The sequence below is a fragment of the Poromitra crassiceps genome, assembly GCF_964638095.1.
Source record: "Poromitra crassiceps genome assembly, chromosome: 4".
In the NCBI taxonomy this organism is placed as follows: domain Eukaryota; kingdom Metazoa; phylum Chordata; class Actinopteri; order Beryciformes; family Melamphaidae; genus Poromitra; species Poromitra crassiceps.
The window spans coordinates 30906724-30927088 of record NC_139626.1 but is presented as its reverse complement, the minus strand read 5'-3'; the positions used below and the strand labels follow the sequence as shown (position 1 = coordinate 30927088).

At 45.2% G+C, this 20365-nt stretch overlaps 2 protein-coding genes across 2 annotated transcripts; one reads left to right on the top strand and one right to left on the bottom strand.

Annotated features, from left to right (window-relative positions):
* Positions 1-611: 611 nt before the first annotated feature.
* spsb3b (splA/ryanodine receptor domain and SOCS box containing 3b) lies at positions 612-10125 on the top strand (the record flags this gene model as incomplete). The annotated part of the gene is made up of 7 exons (XM_083635882.1): positions 612-666; positions 5578-5735; positions 6466-6664; positions 7826-8010; positions 8202-8304; positions 9397-9522; positions 9650-10125. The coding sequence occupies 7 exons, from the start codon at positions 612-614 to the stop codon at positions 10123-10125; spliced, it is 1302 nt and encodes a 433-aa protein (XP_083492008.1).
* Positions 10126-12299: 2174 nt separating this feature from the next.
* Positions 12300-19187, bottom strand: eme2 (essential meiotic structure-specific endonuclease subunit 2). The gene is made up of 8 exons (XM_083634546.1): positions 18682-19187; positions 17789-17910; positions 17140-17235; positions 16686-16810; positions 16451-16529; positions 14855-14970; positions 13689-13878; positions 12300-13083 (listed from the first exon to the last, which is right to left on the bottom strand). The coding sequence occupies exons 1-8, from the start codon at positions 19103-19105 to the stop codon at positions 12928-12930; spliced, it is 1308 nt and encodes a 435-aa protein (XP_083490672.1). The 5' UTR covers positions 19106-19187; the 3' UTR covers positions 12300-12927.
* Between the last annotated feature and the right edge of the window lie 1178 nt (positions 19188-20365).

The following is a 20365-nucleotide window of genomic DNA, read 5'->3' as shown; positions in this document are numbered from 1 at the left end:
CGTGGTCAGACCCACCGTCGACGTCAGCACAGCAAGCTTCCAGCGATGGAGGAGAGTCTACGGCTGCGAGACTAGGTATAAGCAGCTCGTCAGAGAGCTGCCTGCAGCCATAGATATAAATACGTATTTATAATATCTATCTATGGCTGCAGCAACTTGCAAGTCTAGCAGATCCATGTAGTGCTCTTTAGCAGGAGCCCTGTAGCGGCCAATACATATTATCCAGCTATTCAGGGTAAAACCCAACAAAGTACATGATCAAATCATTGGATTAATATCAAAAGATGACTCTTTGGCAGAATAGATTATTTAGACCTGCACCTGGTGAATATATGACTAATCTGTGCTACATCATTTATTTATTTATCTAAAAACTCTTGAGAATGTAATGGGGATTCCCGTGCATATTTTAGTCAGCAGACCACACTCCACACAACAAAGGTCACAGTTATCTATCTTACTGGGAATTTATCTTATCTTATCTTATCTGGGAACTTATCTTACTTAATGGGAATTCATTGTTACCCTACTTGGTAAGCAATACAATTTAAATAAACCCCGCCCCCAGATAGTCTTATCCAACCAGCATAAGACGAGGGCGTGGAGCAGTAATGTTTACGTCTGGCTCGCTGAGAAGTGGGACACGCAAATTGCACCTGTCGCACAGTCGGATATAGTCATAGAAGCACAGATGACTAAGGTAAGAGCTTAACCGAGCCTGAACTGCAGCTGTTGTATTGTGACCATTGTGAATATTTATGATGAAGCTATCACAAACTAAATAAATGCCCTGAGTTGTTAAAATTGTGATGGTATTTCCTAATAAATATATAATATAGCAGAATTATGATTCCTAGCTCACAAAGATTACAAGCAAACAATAGCAATGAGAAGTGACAATACTGTAAATGTAACAAAATATTCCTATTTATTTTTCCCTAACCCTAACGCACTGCGACCGTAAAATGATCATGCAAGAGAGAAATGTTCAGAAAGTGAAATATGGAGAGAGAGAGAGAGAGAGAGAGAGAGAGAGAGAGAGAGAGAGAGAGAGAGAGAGAGAGAGAGAGAAGCAAGGGCCTTTTTAAACTTCAAGACAAGGGGGCATGCTGATCACAGAAGGGAGGTATAGCTGTACACTTGTACAGTAAATACAGATTTTCAGGAAAGATCAGTCTATTCTTTTCACATCCAATCCATTTGGATGCACAGTTGGCTACACTAGTAAAGTAGTGAGGAAACCCTGGTGTATAAGACCTGGTGCATTTGAACGATGCCTCTATATTTGACACTGAAAGACAAAACTCATTCACATGTCTGTCACAGTCCCACTGCACTGCATTCATGTTATGGCCATCAGAACAATGGCTGCCAGTGATAGTCTGTCCTGAATGAGGTGTCCAGATGATGGCATTACAGTATGTAGGACAAGGCCCAATTAAACTGAGACGAGCTAACTGCAGTTATCTCCTGCACCTGCTTGTTAAGCAGGCACCAGCTGCTCTGTTCACTGGTGGCATTAACAAAGACATGCTAACAGGTTGGTATACACTGCATCTTAAATCCTAATGAATGCAGGAGAATTCGTCAGCAAAACAAAACATTGGAATCCAGGGAATCAGCAGTGATGGTTAGAGCGCTGAACGGCACAGCACTGATACATTACAGTTCACATAATCGTTGTCAGACACTGCTTTGAGTGAATAGTTTTGGAAGTACTTGCTTCACAAGACGAGTTATAAAGGGCAGAGATGGAAAGATGATCAAAATATCCAAAATGTCCAACTAAATACTGTTATTTTTGCTTTTATACTAAAGTAAAAGTATGCAGTAGTGACTTCCACTGACCAATGATTATATGAATTCTGTGATCACCATTTCAGTCTATAGCTGTTCACTGTGTCATGATGACACAAAATTGTGACTGAAACAATTTATTTGGTCTTCAAAACACTATCATAATGTTTGAAAGTAAGTGGAAGATAAAATCATATCAGAAGCCAGTTTTCCCCCCACAATTCATGCCATCCCATCCACTGGCACTGCCATTCTCAGAGTTAAATACAAACCTTTCTTCCAAAATCAATGACATTGCCAAGACTGAGTGAAAATGTAAGGATATGCTAGACAGTGTAGAAGGGAGACGGTGTGCGGGATTTTTCCGTTCTGCTATATATCTTCATCCGACACACCTGTCACACACTTGGGTTTGCAGAGAGTGTATCCACTACCGTTATAGGAGTGAAAATGTAAGGATATGCTAGACAGTATAGTCACTGGGTCAGGTGACCATATCTGTGTTTATCTGTTGTTGAAGTTATTTAGCAGATGTCCTGCCGGAGTGGCAAAGCAGAAGGTTTAAAGGTTGAACAAGTGCATGGAATTTGAGAGTCAATGTTTCAATCCTCAAAAATCTAACAATTTCTGTAAGCAAACATCTTAGGATGACACAAAGTGTTCATTTGCAAAAACAGGTATCTCCATTTGTATTTTTTATGGTTTTAAATCATATATTGATGAATTTATATTGTAATTATTTTATTTCTTGTAAATCTTTATCATCATTCATAATTAAAATATTGTAACGTATCGGTGATACGCCAAAGAACGGAGAGTTGTAGTTGGTACAGGTTCTTTATTCACAGGCTTCTTTAGCTCCTAGCAGCTAGCTTCACACAGCTAGCTCTAGACACAACAACCGGTCTCGCTCACTCCATAGCTAGACTCCCTCCGGCACCCCGGCCGCTGGTCCTATATACCCCGTTTCCCCTAGGAACACACCCACACACATTAGTTCCTAGCTACAATCCAGACACTTATGTTGCACATCACATTACAGGTAATACCTGGATTACCCGAACACGTTACATACTCCTCACCCAACATTAGCTCAATGCCCACATTGACACCCACAACCCACACATATCCCCCTGTACCAAAACACACCACCCCACAACATTTTGTATTCCCCCAATTTGTCTCTTATTATTTCACTACTTCTTAATTTTCGTTCCACCACCACCATTTGCATTTCTTTTCATCTTTCCCCATTCCTTTACATTCAACCCACATTTCAATTCACATTCCCATTCCAATAGCCCTTCTCTTTAACACCACTTATTTTGCATTCACTCCCACCATCATTTAGTTACTTCCCATTAGCACCCTTTTCCCCAACATTTTCACTTAACACAAGCCCCAACATTTACATTCCCTCTTTTCTCTTTGCACTCATCTTCAATTTAACTCAAACCCATCACATTGACATCATTTCTTTTTTCCATTACCTTCATTTAAACCTTTTTTTCTTATTCACATTATCCCACTTCACTTCAACCACTATTTCCATCCCCCCTTTTAAAGCTTCTGTCCCATCCGAAGCCCATTACAGTCAACACATGCACTGCAGTATCTCCGCACGTCCTCCTTTTGTTTGCCCCAGTAGAAATGTCTACGGAGGAGGCTGAGTGTCTCCTCGGGCCCACGATCACCGTATGGGCCATCGTGCACCCCCTTCAGTGCCAATTCTCGCAGGCAACCGGGTACAACCCACTGGGTCCCGCTTTTCCCGTGCCCCTTTCTCTCCAAAACCCCATCTCCACCCAGATGCAGGTCCGAAAACATGTTCCACAGTCCCCTCGTGGCCCCGGAACATGTGTGAATCTCCTCCACAGGGGGCCGCCGTCCGGCCGCTACCCACGCATACACCGGACCGATATCCGCATCCTCCATCTGTCTGCGTCTCCACTCACCCCCGTTGACATGCGTGATGTGCCTCTCCTCGTCTATCGGCTCCACCGCTTGCACTCGCTTGTCCTCCCGTCCCGCTCCCCCAGGGGGCGGCGTGTTGAGGACAGCAGGGCGGACACCATCGGCGTCGATCTCCACCTCGACTTTCTGCAGCGCAGCCGTGGGGGCTGTGCAGCGGCTTGGCTGGGCCGGCTCCTCCAGCGTTGACCCCTCTCGCTCCCCCGGGGACACGAGCGCCGCTCCCCCGACTGTAACAGCTCTGCAGATGATGTCGCTCACCTCCCTCTGGCTGTTCAAAACGATTCCCATTATCCTGATGGTCTCGTCGCTGATGGCGATCTCCCCCACCACTGGCTGGCATGCAGAGCAGCTAGCCTGGGCCGGCTCAACAGTCACTCTCCTGCCCAGAACAATCGGCTCTGCACTGCTCCGCTGCTCCGCCGCTTGTTGCTCGGGCTGCTCCCCCGGCTGTGTGTCTCTTCCAGCGTTCACACTCTTAGTGCAGTCTCTAGCTAAATGTTCAGGCGACTGGCAAGCCCAACAAAGCCTCACCTGTTCACCGCCTGCACGTCTCTCCTCTCTCGCTGTTCTCCAATCTCCGACAGCTTCTTGACATTCTCTGGCTAAATGTCCAATCGCTCCACATGCCCAGCAGGCTCCCTGCTGTCCATGTCGTTGTCCCGCATACCCGGTCCGTCTCCCGGGATCGCCTCGGCACCACCTCGCCACGTGGCCCGGTTCTCCACAGCTCCAACACAGTCTATTTTGTGGTTCCTCCGTCCGCTTCTCTCCGTGCTGCGCGACCTCTCGTAGCAGCTCCATAAGCCCCTCCGCCCAGGCTGGTGTCGCCTCCAACAGTCGTCTGATCTCCTGCATCAAGCGGGCTTCCATGCCCGCCAGCACCGAGCTGATCCCCGTCGTCAGCTCTTCTTTTCTCCCGTTCGCCGACAGGCATTCTTCTAATCGCACCATCACACGTGGCGCTCGTAGCAGCTAGCTCACACAGCTAGCTCGCTACTGCTAGGTCGCTCGAGCCTTTGATCTCCAACTTTTTCTCCGCCGTTCCTCCTCACTCTCTCCCCTCTCGACCGAATCAGAGGCGCTACCGCTTCACTTCTGACACCAATGTAACGTATCGGTGATACGCCAAAGAACGGAGAGTTGTAGTTGGTACAGGTTCTTTATTCACAGGCTTCTTTAGCTCCTAGCAGCTAGCTTCACACAGCTAGCTCTAGACACAACAACCGGTCTCGCTCACTCCATAGCTAGACTCCCTCCGGCACCCCGGCCGCTGGTCCTATATACCCCGTTTCCCCTAGGAACACACCCACACACATTAGTTCCTAGCTACAATCCAGACACTTATGTTGCACATCACATTACAGGTAATACCTGGATTACCCGAACACGTTACAATATGTTCATCTGATCATTTTTACATAAATCACCTCAATACTGTTTTTTTTATGTGCACTCCAGGGATTATCAAACAGGTGTTGTTTATTCATAATGCCATTTAGCTGTTTTTGCAAATGAACGCTTCGGTAACCCAAAGTGTGCTTTATTTCATACTACTGGCAATGCTTTATCAAGTAAGTCATCTAAATATGTATCTCTTTTTTTGTGTGGATTTCTAATTTTGAAATACAATATTCATATTCAGCTGAGTCTATATACTGTGTTGTACTGTAAGCTGAAATGGTAAGTATTTTCAGCTACCCTGTTTTGAATTTAATCTGCTTTGGGTTAATAAATAAACTGTGACACACACCACTTACTTTACATAATATGAAAAGTATATGACAGATGGTGTCAGCTGGTCACAAGGTTCTGGCTCTGCTGTCCACAGAGCGGCCATGCAGAGGAGGGGCAGGAACGGCTGGGCTCCGCTTGTGGCTTGGATGGAGACAGGGCAGGAGACAGATGCCGTGGCAGTCATCCAGGCTTCTGACAGAGAGGAGTGGGAGGGCCAGACAACAACACAGGTGAGAAGGAACCCGGGAGACACGGCGGAGTGTGCGATAGAGAGAACAAAAAGAAGGGGGGGGGGAGAGAATGATTATACCGATTATACATGGAAGGGAACTGGAGAAAAGCATTTACACTTACAGACACTTACAAGATACACTTAAATGAAATTGAGTAGTTGCTGGTGGGGGGAAAAGTAGATGTATCAGTACTTCGGTGCAGTCATCAAAAATTTCCACTGGGATTGTCCCCCGTCTCAAAATGGCTGTGTCTAAGATGTGGATAGGGGGCGCTGTATTTTTGGACAGGGTCTATTTTTACCCTACTGGCACCCATGGCTTGTCTCACCAATAGGAGTCATGGACAGCTTTTAGGGGAAAAGGTCATGTCGTTTGGTCTTGCGAGCATGCCATATAGGTGATGACATCACAGTTGTGCTGGTTAGATTGAGAGCACAACTAGTTTGCTGGATGGTGAGGCAACATGAACAGTCTGGAAGTTTTGAGTCAAAGTTATATGTGCATTTGAACTTGCCATGCTGTCACTCCGTTAGTTCAGACATCTTTGCTGATAAAAGTGAAACATCACAGCTGCCCGTTAGTGGAATTGAGAAGACTTCAAAATACAGTTTGCAGCCTCTCTCCACTGGATCTATTGCCTTCCCTTGCCTCCAAGCCAACATGGTGGACCATGCTGGCCACATGCCTGGACTTACACAATGCTGTCTCTACTGTTTGTGTCAACCAGACCAGCCATTTGGACTCCGAGGAGCATTACCTGGCCAGTTCCCAGGCTGTGGCTGAGGTGGGGTCCAGGCCCAGCAGCACAGGACCTGTGATGGGAGAGTCTTCCTGCCAGTGTGACCCCCAGGAGGAGCCCGGTCCCGGGGTCAGCCTGCTGGGCTTCAGTCGCATAAGTGACTGCCTCTGTGGGGAAGAGCACCAGGGTGAGAAAGGCTGAGGAACACGGTGAACTAGGGCGTTTAGCTTGACACATCATATTAATAACCCTACTGCAGTATTGCATGTGGACAACAAATTGTAGTGACAACTTCTCTTGTATCTCTAGGCTTATTATCTGTGACAATATTATGAAAGTATATAATACTTGAGCTACATTTACATTTGGCTTTTGGTGAGCAATATCTGTTCCACATTCATCGTAGATCACAGAAATAAGCACAGAACTAGAAGGCACTGAAGAGAGCACAAACATCTGCCAATGTGCCTATTCAGGATTTCTTCAACCTGCAAACATACCGATAGGATTTTGGAATATAATATAGTCTCTATAATTTTATAGTTATTATGGCTATATATATATATATATATATAGATAGATAGATAGATAGAAGTGTGTGTGTGTGTGTGTACACAGACACATATATATATATGGGTGTGTGTGTGTGTGTGTGTGTGTGTGTGTGTGTGTGTGTGTGTATATATATATACATACTAAATAGTATAAGTATGAATGTATACCAAATGCTGCTGTTGAAAGAACAAAAAATACATTGATGCGCTATGAGGCGCGCTGATGACCAAACTATGTAAATTAACGTGAGATTGAAAGACGGGGTAGGGCCTGTAACGACAAGCTCGATCCTTGCTTCCCCCTATCCCCTTTTCGGGCACTTGGACACTTAAGTCTGCAGTAGCAGATCTGACTTGTTTAGAAGGACTTGGTGTCTTACAAACTTGCACTTTACCAACCAAAGTGATTGTATCCCCCTTATTTGTTCTGCTTGTTACATGTCCAGTCATGGAAAATAAAAACAAACTGAACTTAACTAGTGATATACTTATGGCAAAAAAAAAACAATATCATGACTAAATAATGACAGAAACCCCAGATCAAAATCCACAAATCTAATCAATTGTTCCTTGGCACAAGACTTATCTATACACCAAATGTCATGGAAATCAAATACATGTTTGAGATCTCCTGCTTACAAACGGGTGAAAACCTTGTTGGAGATGAACAATACGTTTTAGGCATCCAATTGCTCCAGCTGTTGGTGTGTGCTGTGTTTCAGGTTTTGATACAGCTGTTGGTGTGTGCTGTGTTTCAGGTTTTGATACAGCTGTTGGTGTGTGCTGTGTTTCAGGTTTTGACTGGGTGTGGGACGAGCACATGTCCGCTGGAGCATCCCTGAGCTCTGACAACAGGAAGGTGAGCTTTCACTCAGACTACAGCTGTGGCACGGCTGCCATCCGTGGCACCAAGGAGCTCGCAGAGGGCCAACACTTCTGGGAAATCAAGATGACTTCCCCCGTCTATGGCACCGACATGGTGGGTGGCAGTTGGCTTGAACAGTATGGAACCATTGTAGTATGGCGCTAAAACTGAACTAGGCTTGAAAGTTTCCCAAACTCAAGTTATCACTGATGGATGTCGAGGATCATTGTGTTCCTTTCGGAGCTTTTGTTAACCTGTACATTTTGGGTCCTGTCTTCATTGTGGGTCGGTACTGACCGGTGTAGATGGTGGGCATTGGAACTTTGGAGGTGAACATGGAGAAGTTCAAACACAGTTTCTGCAGCCTGCTGGGGCACGATGAGAACAGCTGGGGCCTCTCCTACACAGGTCAGAGGGCAGCGATTAAAATAGACCAGGACTTATGGAGCCAGAACAGTGATAGTGGCCTTGTAAAAGAGGACATTGGCATTGAAAACAAAAAATCTACTGAAAAATCAATCATTTTTTCATAAAACATTTGGGAGGGTGGTTTCATTGGCTCTTTTGGTGTTGAGGGGAGGGGTGTCCAGTGGTAGGAGGAGTGTGATTTGCATCTAATCTGCATATTTTTGGAAGAACGTTGACCACCAGAAAATGACCGGCTTGTCTGACTGTAGATGCATCCGAGCTTTTGCCCCTCCAGCTGAGAGTCACTGCTGGCCACGCCTCCAGCTGAGAGTCACTGCTGGCCACGCCTCCAGCTAAGAGTCACTGCTGGCCACGCCTCCAACTGAGAGTCACTGCTGGCCACGCCTCCAGCTGAGAGTCACTGCTGGCCACGCCTCCAGCTGATAGTCACTTGTTCTTCTTCTCATCAGTTTCTGGTAGCCAGCATTCTTCCACAAATATGCCAATTAGATGCAAATCAAGCCTCTCCCCCTCCACTAAACCCCCTCCCCTCAACAGCAAAAGAGTGCAAAGTTAAATGTAATTGGAAAATGTTGAGTGCATGGTCAACAAAGAAAAGTGTGTTACATTCAGTAAATTTTTTATGTCAAGTTTCCCCCCCTAATTCCAATCATCATCATCATCATCAGTATATAAATGGGAGCTAGGGCTCTGTCTGTTTCTGTTTGTCTGTCTGTCCCACGTGTGACATCATCAGTGATGTCATAAATCCCACTGTGACATCATCAGTGATGTCATAAATCCCACCCAACAGCCCAACTGCGGGCCAAGCTGTGTATGCAAGCTGTCGCCCGTGCGAGATGCCTCAGTGACATATTTTCAATGTGATTCCCTCCCCCCCCCCCCCCAAATTACAAATACAGTGCCATGTTTTTTCCTATAACTGACAAATACTAAAGTCACTGTTCTAGTATGACATATGGACTTACCAGATGAACTAATACAACTGGACAGAGATATTTTGACCTTGATAATCAGTCGTTCAAGAAGAATCCTGATTCTTATATTTTTCAACTCTCTATATATGTGAAGGTCTCTTCCAGCACAAAGGGGAGAAGGTGAAGTTCTCCTCCCGGTTTGGTCAAGGCTCCATCATAGGAGTTCACCTGGACACCTGGCACGGTACCTTGACCTTCTACAAAAATCGCCGCTACATTGGTGAGTGTTTCCCGGAGATTCAATCCGGTCCGTTTAGCTGCACAAAACCTTTGAGTGATGACTGCCAAGTGTCTTTTCCTCATGAACAATATTTGCACCCTGAACCATCACCTCCTCTGCTCATCAGGCGTCGCCGCCACCCGGCTGCAGAACAAGAAGCTCTACCCCATGGTGTGCTCCACAGCAGCCAAGAGCAGCATGAAGGTGATCCATGCCTGCTACACCCCCACCTCCCTGCAGTACCTCTGCTGTGCCCGGCTCCGCCAGGCGTCGTCCCGCCGCCCGGACGGGCTGGATGTCTCGGAGCTGCCGCCGGGCCTGCGCACCCTCCTGCGCATGCAGCTAGGCTGGGTCTTCACCCTGGGCAGTGGCCCCGATGACTCAGAGCGGCCTGCGGGCGCCCCTGAGGCCTTTCCAGAGGAGGCAAGCCCCAGCCCCTTGCCCACCATCAGTGCCTGTTCCTCCCCCAGCCCCTGCTCCAGTCCCATCCCTGACATGGTCCCGCGTGCATGCCACTGCCCTCCCACACCCCCCAGCAGTGACTACGATAGCTGCTGTTCTGAGCCAGAAGACTACCAGAGCAAAAGATGCCGCCGGACATGACTCCGTAGCCAAAACATGTATGAGTACACAGCTATTCTACCATCGACATGTTCTGTTAGAAGACATGGAGGAAAGAGCACCCACGTCTCTTTAGCCAAACTTAACACAGACAAAAGTGAAATAATCCTCTTCGGCTCCAAGTCAACAACCAACACAGTTCACAACCTCTGCCTTTCTTTTGCTCATCTGACAGTCACACCTTCCCTGCAAGTGAAGAACCTTGGAGTCATCCTGGATTCTACGCTCTCTTTGGAACCTTACATAAACAAAAGCAGACAGTCTGCCTTTTTTCACCTCTGAAACATCGCCCGGATCCGCCCATATCTCAACCTTGTCGATGCACGTCTTATCATGCTTTCGTTGGATCATTGCACTGACTGGCCTCCCTTCACGTCTCCTTAAACTGCAGCTGGTTCAAAACTCTGCTGCTCGTCTCCTGACCTCCACCCCCTTTCAACGCCACATCACCCCAATCCTTCAGGATCTTCACTGGCTTCCTGTACCTTACAGGATAACCTACAAAGTTATGCTCCTCACCTTCAAGTCCCTGCACGACTCAGCTCCAAAATACCTCACAGAACTCCTCCCCATCTACTGTCCCTCTCATTCGCCGCACTGTGAGACAGACAAGGCTCCACACTGTGTGAGACAGACAAGGCTCCACACTGTGTGAGACAGACAAGGCTCCGCACTGTGTGAGACAGACAAGGCTCCGCACTGTGTCAGACAGACAAGGCTCCGCACTGTCAGACAGACAAGGCTCCACACTGTGAGAGACAGACAAGGCTCCACACTGTGTGAGACAGACAAGGCTCAGCACTGTGTGAGACAGACAAGGCTCCGCACTGTGTGAGACAGACAAGGCTCCGCATTGTGTGAGACAGATAAGGCTCTGCACTGTGTGAGACAGACAAGGCTCCGCGCTGTGTGAGACAGACAAGGCTCCGCACTGTGAGACAGACAAGGCTCTGCTCCGCATATTTGGAACAACCTACCTCCCGCAGTCAGAGCAGCGGACATTGTCAACTTACCTTTTTAGAGAAGCTTATCATTGTTGTATGTATCATGGTATTATTAACTAGTCTTAGGTATATTTAAACCTTCGCCTTAATGGTGTTTTTGTTGTGTTGTTCTTAGCTGTAAAGTCCTTTGAGTTTTTGAGAAAGCAACATATATGGTATTATTATTCTACTTAACCAGGTTTGCGAGTGGGTTATTCTCTTTTTTATCTAGCATTTTTGTATCATTCAAACAACTTAGTCAGTGAATGGGAAGAAGCAAGTGAGTATGTATGTAGCATGTGAGTATGTATGTAGCATGTGAGTATGTAGCATGTGAGTATGTATGTCGCATGTGAGTATGTACTGTAGCATGTGAGTATGTACTGTAGCATGTGAGTATGTATGTAGCATGTGAGTATGTATGAGCATGTATGTAGCATGTGAGTATTTATGTAGCATGTATGTATGTAGCATGTGAGTATGTATGAGCATGTATGTATGTAGCATGTGAGTATGTATGTAGCATGTGAGTATGTATGAGCATGTATGTATGTAGCATGTGAGTACCGGTATGTATGTAGCATGTGAGTATGTACTGTAGCATGTGAGTATGTATGTAGCATGTGAGTATGTACTGTAGCATGTGAGTATGTATGTAGCATGTGAGTATGTACTGTAGCATGTGAGTATGTATGTAGCATGTGAGTATGTACTGTAGCATGTGAGTATGTATGTAGCATGTGAGTATGTACTGTAGCATGTGAGTATGTATGTAGCATGTGAGTATGTTATGCAGTTGTGATGACTGGTGTTGAGAGTAACATCTGGCTCATTCTCAGTCCATCTCTGATGTCTGGAGCTTACAGGAGCCATATGTCTTACTCTTTGATATTTCTCCATTTACACTGTATGACGGTCAGGCTTTGGAAGGCCTAATGTTTGCCAGATTAGAATCTTGTCAACCAGACACTGTACATTTTGTGAATGTGTAAACATGTTATTTTCAGGGATAAACTCCCAGGGAAAAATTTGCTTTTTGATACTGTGGAAATACATTTTGTTAATGTGTATAATCTGCATTTGGTTTGAATAACAGCAATGGTTTTTGCTTATAAGGTTTGTTGTTTTCTTGATTTTATTTTCTATTTACAGGTACTCTTTCTTACTTTATGAACTTTCTTTCTCAGGCAATTATATAAAATAAAACAGAAAAGATGAGATTTGTTCGTCATGGTCGTCCTAATACATTATGCAACTTAACATTATGTGATGAACCCTCCTCCTCAACTCTGTTGAGCTTCAGATGGGTATCAAAAGTGTTCCACTGGAAAGTCAACATGATATCCAAGTCAATCCCAGGCATATTAGTTAGCTTGTAAACATCTACATGAATACATCAGTAGCCAAGTGGTGACAAGGGTCCATTAGAAACCAGATCAGTCCTGTCTTACATACATCCAGTTCATTCTCAAGATGGCCTGGACCGATAAGTCCAGCACCAGCAGGGCCTGGAGAGATTAGTCCAGCACCAGCAGGGCCTGGACCGATAAGTCCAGCACCAGCTGGGCCTACCAGCTGGGCCTGGAGCGATAAGTCCAGCACCAGCTGGGCCTGGAGCGATAAGTCCAGCACCAGCAGGGCCTGGACCGATAAGTCCAGCACCGGCTGGGCCTGGACCGATAAGTCCAGCACCAGCAGGGCCTGGACCGATTAGTCCAGCACCAGCAGGGCCTGGACCGATAAGTCCAGCACCCAGCAGGGCCTGGACCGATAAGTCCAGCACCAGCAGGGCCTGGACCGATTAGTCCAGCACCAGCTGGGGATTGTGGGCTGTGAGGCAGCGGTAGAGTCTGGCTGAGATCTCTGGTCCAATGCGTCTGTCTTTTCCTTCACTCTTCACTAAGAGGCCGGCCAGCAGCCCCTTCTTCTGCTCCTCCGACGCCACACTCTGGTAGGCCTGAGAAACAACATCGGAGACGGAAAATAGAATAATACATGAAACGCAGAAATTAATGCGGCTCAAAAACATGCACAAAAATTTCAGATAATAATAATAATAACTTTGATTTATATAGCGCCTTTCATAGAACCCAAGGTCGCTTTACAGTAGAGGGGGCAAGGGGGGGGGGCAAGGGAGACAGATTAATGGAGAGGGGCAAAACAAACGTGCTAACTAACTAAGCCAAAACTAACTAATGGGGAAAGGCCATGGTAAAGAGGTGGGTCTTGAGGGATGTTTTGAAAGTGTCCAGGGTCGGGGCGTTACGGATTTCGGGAGAGAGAGAGATAATGTGCTGTGAATAAAACAATGGCAATACTATTTTCTACTATTTAGTTAACAGTGTTTCCATGTGAGAGTTTAATTACGTATAAATGTGAGATTTGGACATTTGCTGTTTAAAGCTACTAGAAATATCGCGCTCCCCTTTCTAGCGTCCCTCGTGCTCATCCACATCGCCTGGTCGGCTGGCAGTGCTCATTTCTACCGCGCCTCGTTGCTTTGCCCTCGAGGTGGCGCCTGCTTTGCGGGCTCGCAGAGGACGACGACGATGTCAGCCGTACCTGCAGCAGTAGTTGAGGAGAGGGGTAGGCTGCGGTCACGGTGGAGGCCACGGCAGGACTGACCCTGTTCAGCTGCTGGATCTGTCTGCTCCACACCTGGCTCAGCCCCGAGCCATCCCGCTCCGCCCGGACCCCGCTGGCCCACGGGCCGTCCACGCAGAAGGGGAGCTCCGCCCGCTCCGTCAACAGTCTGCCGGGACATGGAGGTACAATCCGTTTCCCCACACCTTCTTCAACATCCGATTCAACCACTTTCCAGGCCCAATTCCCTCCAATTCCAGGAGCCAACACGGCATAGTTTGAGACAACGATCAAGGTTCATTACTGCTACAAAACTCAACATTTTTATAATGAGAACTAGCAGGCTTTGCAGAAGCTCACCGACAACCATTAAAAAGAGAGAGAGGCTTGAATGAGTGAACACTCCTCAACTGTGCTGTGTTACACGTTCAGTGAAAACATATCAAAAGAACTATTCTTGCACAAAATATAGAAATTCAAGCACTTTCAATGACCCATGTCTATTTTCAAAAACTTTCAAGGATTCCAAGGACCCGTGGGAACCCTGTGTATCCTTTTGTCTGTGAGGCTAGATGTGATCAGGTGGTAACTTGGGTGCCGTCCCAATTCTGCTAGTGGCAGCTTTTTAGTCAGTAAATAAGTACATCAGCTTAGTGTGTAGACAGTGTAGTGAATAAGTAGAGAGAGCCAAAGTGGAACGTCACCTCCTGCTTCAGCACTGTAGGCTACCAGAGATTTTCATCCGCCATTTATTTTCCCATAGACATTTCATAAAATGCTTATAAAAATCGTTTTACTTGTTCAAACCAAATGGTTCAGATATATTTAGAAACAGGAGAGACCACATAACATTTCACTCAGCCCAAAACATGAAAAAAAATGCGGGTTTAAAGAAAATATTTTTTCTATGTTGTTTTTTTAAGTTTTGAGTGAAATGTTCTATGGTTTCTCCCGATTCTAAATATAGCTGAACCATTTGGTTTGACCAAGTAAAACTATTTTTATAAGCATTTTACGAAATGTCTATGGGAAAATAAATTGCGGAAGACAATCTCTGGTACAGTGCTGAAGCAGGAAGTGACGTTCACTTTGCCTCTCTATATCAGCTTAGTGTGTAGTGAATAAGTACATCAGTAGGTGCGTACTTGAAAGGCCGTTTTGACAAGGCCTTGGTGACGGCGCACACATGGTCAGTGATGTCCTGCCAGCCATCCAGGAAGACCAGAGAGATGTTCTTGTAGAGCTGCAGGTACACAAGAACCTGGGGAGGGATGGAGACAGATGTAAAGAGGCCATTCATCTTCAATATAGCGAAAGGAAGGGTACATCATCACAGTCATGATCTGAAAATGGTCAAGTAAGTTTAAGTTAGATGAGTAGAAACTACAAATATACTGGATTAAAGTTCATAAAACAAATCCGCCCCCTTTTTTTTTTTTACAACTGGTAAATACACCAGATCGGCAATACGTCATCTTGTAGGCGGCTGCTGGTGGCATATGTTCCCGCCCCCTTTTTAGGGGGGAAACACAAGGCTCTCCCCGTTTACCTCAATGTAAAATAGCACTAGCAAAGACATTTATAGAAAAATAACAGAATCAATCTCGTTTATTAATCACCCCAAAACACCATGACATGACAATATATTACAACTCGGCCGGCCACACAATGCGCAAGATACATCGGAAATATGACTTTGACCCATCTAAAATCATGTGACTCATGACCCGTATCTGACCTAGTTCCGGTGTCCGCCTGTTGGTAATTTAGTCTTCCGACATTAAATGCTGTTGTAGTGGAGCCCAGCGTCGTTGTATGTGACATATGTGGCATGAGTCACATGATTTTAGATGGGTCAAAGTAATATTTCCGGTGTATCTTGCCCATTCTATGGCCAGACGAGTTGTAATATATTGTCATGTCATGGTGTTTTGGGGTCATTAATAAACGAGATTGATTCTGTTATTTTTCTAAAAGAAAATTGGGGTAGTGCTATTTTACATTGAAGTCAACGGGGAGAGGCTTGTGTTTTCCCCCTAAAAGGGGCGGGGCCTAATTGCCGATCTGATGTATAGCTTAAAAATCTAATACTCCAGAATGTTAATTTTTCAGGAACTAAGACCCCCCCTGTATCGTTGACACTATCATTTCATGAGCCCAGGAGGTCAGAGAATTTTCTCTATCCATAGAGAAAATGGAATCCTTCAATTCAAGCTAAAACATAAAAAATCACCCAAACTTAAGTTACAATTTTGCATTGTAAGCTATCAGCTTTCAGATTTAATCAGATTGAGGCAAGGCGACGTTTAATTATATAGCACATTTAACACAACTGCAGTTGACCAAAGTGCTTATCATGTAAGCAAATATAAAATAGGTACATTTAGGAAACGGTCGACAATAAACAGAAATCCACACAGTAAGATGAAGTGATGGTTTGTCGACCTCAGTGCCCTGGATGGAGTGTGGACGGACGGCGCCAGTCCATTTAAAAACCTTAAAAACAATTAACAACGTCTGAAAGTTGATCCTAAAGCGGACCAGAAGTCAGTGAAGGGCGGCCAACACAGGCATAATGTGGTCACACACTTTCTTTTCCCAATTAGGAGCTGAGCGGCTGCATTTTTGGACGAACTGCAGACGCTGAAGTGATGACTGGTCCAGACCTACAGTACAAACAAAGATTTAAAATCAATGATGCCCTGCTGTAAAGGAGGGAAGAGATTCAAACTCAAACTGACCTCCTCAATGTCCAGAGCCTCCATTCCCAACTGGGACTGCAGCATCTGCCCCAGTGAACGCCCACCGTAGGCTTTAGTCCTGTAAAGTGGGAGTGTCATAGTGGGAGTCAGTCGAGTCGCTCACAAGGTTTCCATGAAAGAGAACAATAAAGAGTGGTAAAGTAAGTAAGTAGGTAATGAAGCATGTATCTATCTATCTATCTATGGAGCCACAGTCATAGATGGATAAACTCACCTGTAGTTTGTGTGAGAGTCTATCACTAACACAGTGACCACCTTGTTGGCATCTCGGTTGAGACACTCCAATAGCGGACGAAGGAAAGACTCCACTCTTGACTCCTCCCCATCGCTTTCTAGCATCTGGAGTGGCAACAAAACATTGAGGGAGAAGACATGCAGCATAAGCACGATCAAACATACAAGCAACAATGAGCAAGCAATAAGCATACCTGAATTCAGAATCAGAAACCCGATCGCATTAAACAAAATTGTGTTGGTGAAATTGGGGCATATTGACAACTTACAGTTTTACAGAACATTAACAGGATCTTACAGTAGTAGTCAAATATACTATGGACTACACATTCAGCTGCTACACTTTTGGGGATATTCTCAAAGTGAGATGAATCAATGGACTCTCTCATTTAGGCTGCCTTCAACCTGCATGCTATCATTGCAAAGGAGCTCACTTTGTTAACAGAGATCACCATGTCCATGAAGTCAGTCTCACCCTGCACCAGAACCACCTGCTCCTCCTCCACTGCTCCATTGCTGTCCTCTCCCCGCTGGTAAGACAAGAACAAAAAGAGAAATGTATGACAATTTGGAAAACTTAACTAGGCATTCCTAGGCTCGCCCGCTGCGCAGCTTGGCCACTGCGCAGCCTCGCTCGCCCTGCAGCTCGACCACTGTGCGGGCTCACTTGCTTTTATGACATCACTGATGATGTCACAACTTTGCATCACTGATGACATCACAATTGCTCTTACAGCATTAAGAGATTCTGCAAAATAACCGGAGAGTGTGTGTGTCATACAGAGAAGGATTTGTGAAATATGAAGGTGTATACAAACTCAAATGAGACAACATGGGATTATGAAGAATTTACATCTTATACACATGATGTGCAAAAGCTAGGTCACATAACAATTTGGAAATGTGCATTAGTAGCTGTCCACCTATCCATTAGCCTATTCAAGATTATTTTACTTTATTAAGTGCTGAAACCATACAAAATAGTGGATGTAGGGGTGTGTGTGTGTGTGTGTGTGTGTGTGTGTGTGTGTGTGTGTGTGTGTGTGTGTGCTTGCCTTGCGTGCGTGCGTGCGATGTACCAACCTCAGGTAAGACTCTGGTCCAGGTGATGCTGTGAGGAAGCTGCTGGCTCTCAATACTAAACTTGCACTCTAAGGTGACCAGGGTGTCCAGCAAGATGTCAGAGCCCTCATGTTGTAGAACAGCTGGGGGAAGACAGACATACAAACTGATGCACGTGTCATTTCAGCTCATAACCTGGTCAAATACTGCCTTCAAGTCCGACTTCTGAGATTACAAGTTGCATGAGTGAACACAAAAATATTCAAAATATCAATTACTTACCGTAGGAATCCCAACAATTCCAGATAACAATGAAATACATTTTACAATCTGTTGTTGACATGCTCAAACTCAAACTCTCCCAGTCATAGTTTACTTTAACCATAATCTTAATCTATTCAGATACTTGTTGAACTTGATGTTAGACTCAATGGAAAATCATATTGTGTACAACTACCCTGTTAAAATTGATAAATGCCATTCCAAATACACCACTACGCTGAGCACATGTTCGGCACTGTCTACATCTGTATGTTTTGTCAATAAAGATAAAAAGATTAAAAAATATGTTTTCCTGCAGTGGCTACTTCAAGTGCGTCCACCTCTGAATACCGATATTTCCCACAGCAACTGAAGGCATCAAAAGCCCCTCACACTCTTCCCTATACGGTTTTCACCAGAGCGCAACCTCCACAGCACTTCCTTTTTCTCAGCATTCGGCAAACTGCAGAAATATTCACTCGACATCGTTACTTTTGTTTTCGCTGCTCAGCTGTATAGACGGTTTTCACGGAATGGTCAGTCCTGCACTTGAATGTTTTTTTTTCTTTTATGTCCATAGCAAACACTGCAACAGGAAGTGAGCGGGGGTTCAATTTAGAATGTTTTTGTTGTCAAGTTAAAACTGTCTATACCTGGATCCAGGCAAACAGTCAGACACCTGAGGCAGTTCTCGGGCCTGAGCCTCTTCAGCTGCTCGGCCGTCTCTCTCCTCCTCTGCTGCTCCCGTCTCTTCTCCTCCTTCTCTCGGGCTTTAGCCTCCCGCTGTCTCTGCCTCGCCTCCTTCCTCTCCCTGGCTCTCAGTCTGTCCGCCTCCAGCTCCTCCTTGCTGCGGCGTTTCCTGGTAGGATGCGGGGTACCAGGCTTCACTCGTGGAGGAGACAAACGACTAGCCCGGGCCCGGCTAGTACTAGACTCGCTTTCTTCGTCAGAACAGTCTGTTTTGACAGCCACAGTCTGGCTGCAGCTCTCCTCACATTTTAAAACGGGTTTGGTGTCAGCGTCGCTTTCCTCTGATTCGGATATTTCCCACGTTTTGGCTCTTTGTATGACAGACATTGTTTAATCAAACGCGTCTAAAATCACTGTTGATTCGTAATTTTAATAAAACACATACCGGCGGTCTCATCGTGGGACTGCACTTTGCAACGTTTTATCTCTGTGTATGCCAGAGACAGAAAACAATAATCGCTGTTTCAACGACGGTGTCCGTTGAGGAACATATAAAACACGCGAGGTTCAGCCACTTTTTTTTTTTTTATCGAGGCTGACTGATAACCTGACGCTGCCAGATGGGGGCGGTATTGTTTTTGTCTGTGAAAACAATACCGCCCCCATCTGGTAGCGTCAGGTTAGCTGACTGAGATCTGCATAATAATAATTTGTTGGACATTTCCCAGCCACCTAAAGTACAATTTAAAATCCATTCAGCTCCTTGCCTGATTATCAACCTAGCTGATTTAATAAAGTCAGAATTAGCAATTGGCCTGTTTTTATCGTTGGTTTTTATCTAGCTAGTGGTTCTCAAACTAAATAGTAACCATTATTTCATTCAGGACTAGGGGTCCTTGATATGACAAAGGCTGATCTAAGCCCTTCTTCTTAATAACGTACTTCATCATATACAGTATTTGTCCCAGCCATATGCCACATACTGTCAACCAGAATGCATGACTAAAAAGTAGATCTTTAATTAGAAACAACAGAGGGCAGTACCTGTACACACCAGCTGGCACAGGTGTTTGCTTATTATTGGATTAAATCACGTTCTTAGGTTTGTTTTTGGGCAAGGGGAGAGCAGCACAGACAGAGATAAGAAACCCTCTCTCTCTCTCTCTCTCTCTCTCTCTCTCTCTCTCTCTCTCTCTCTCTCTCTCTCTCTCTCTCTCTCTCTCTCTCTCTCTCTCTCTCTCTCTCTCTCTCTCTCTCTCTCTCTCTCTCTTTAGTCAATGGATGGAAAAAAGTCAAATAAAACAAAATAAAAAAATAAGCTATAATAAAGATTCATCACATAGAATATTTCTAGACAGTATCAATGATGAAACAATAATAAATCTACAAGAATCATGATGAAGTATTTGTGATGCTAAAGAAGGGATTAGATTTGTTTGTTTCTCTCTACTATCGCTTTCTCGGTTACTTTTAACACATCTGTGACCTGATGCTCTGTCAAAAAAAAACTACATTGATTCCCTGTTTTTAATTTCAGATAATTATTCTGCAACATTTTGGAGAAACTTTACTTGTTGTGCCATTGTGCCAATCAACCCAAATGCATTAAATTGTGAAAGCCAGGATGTGACGTGACACACGAGGCAG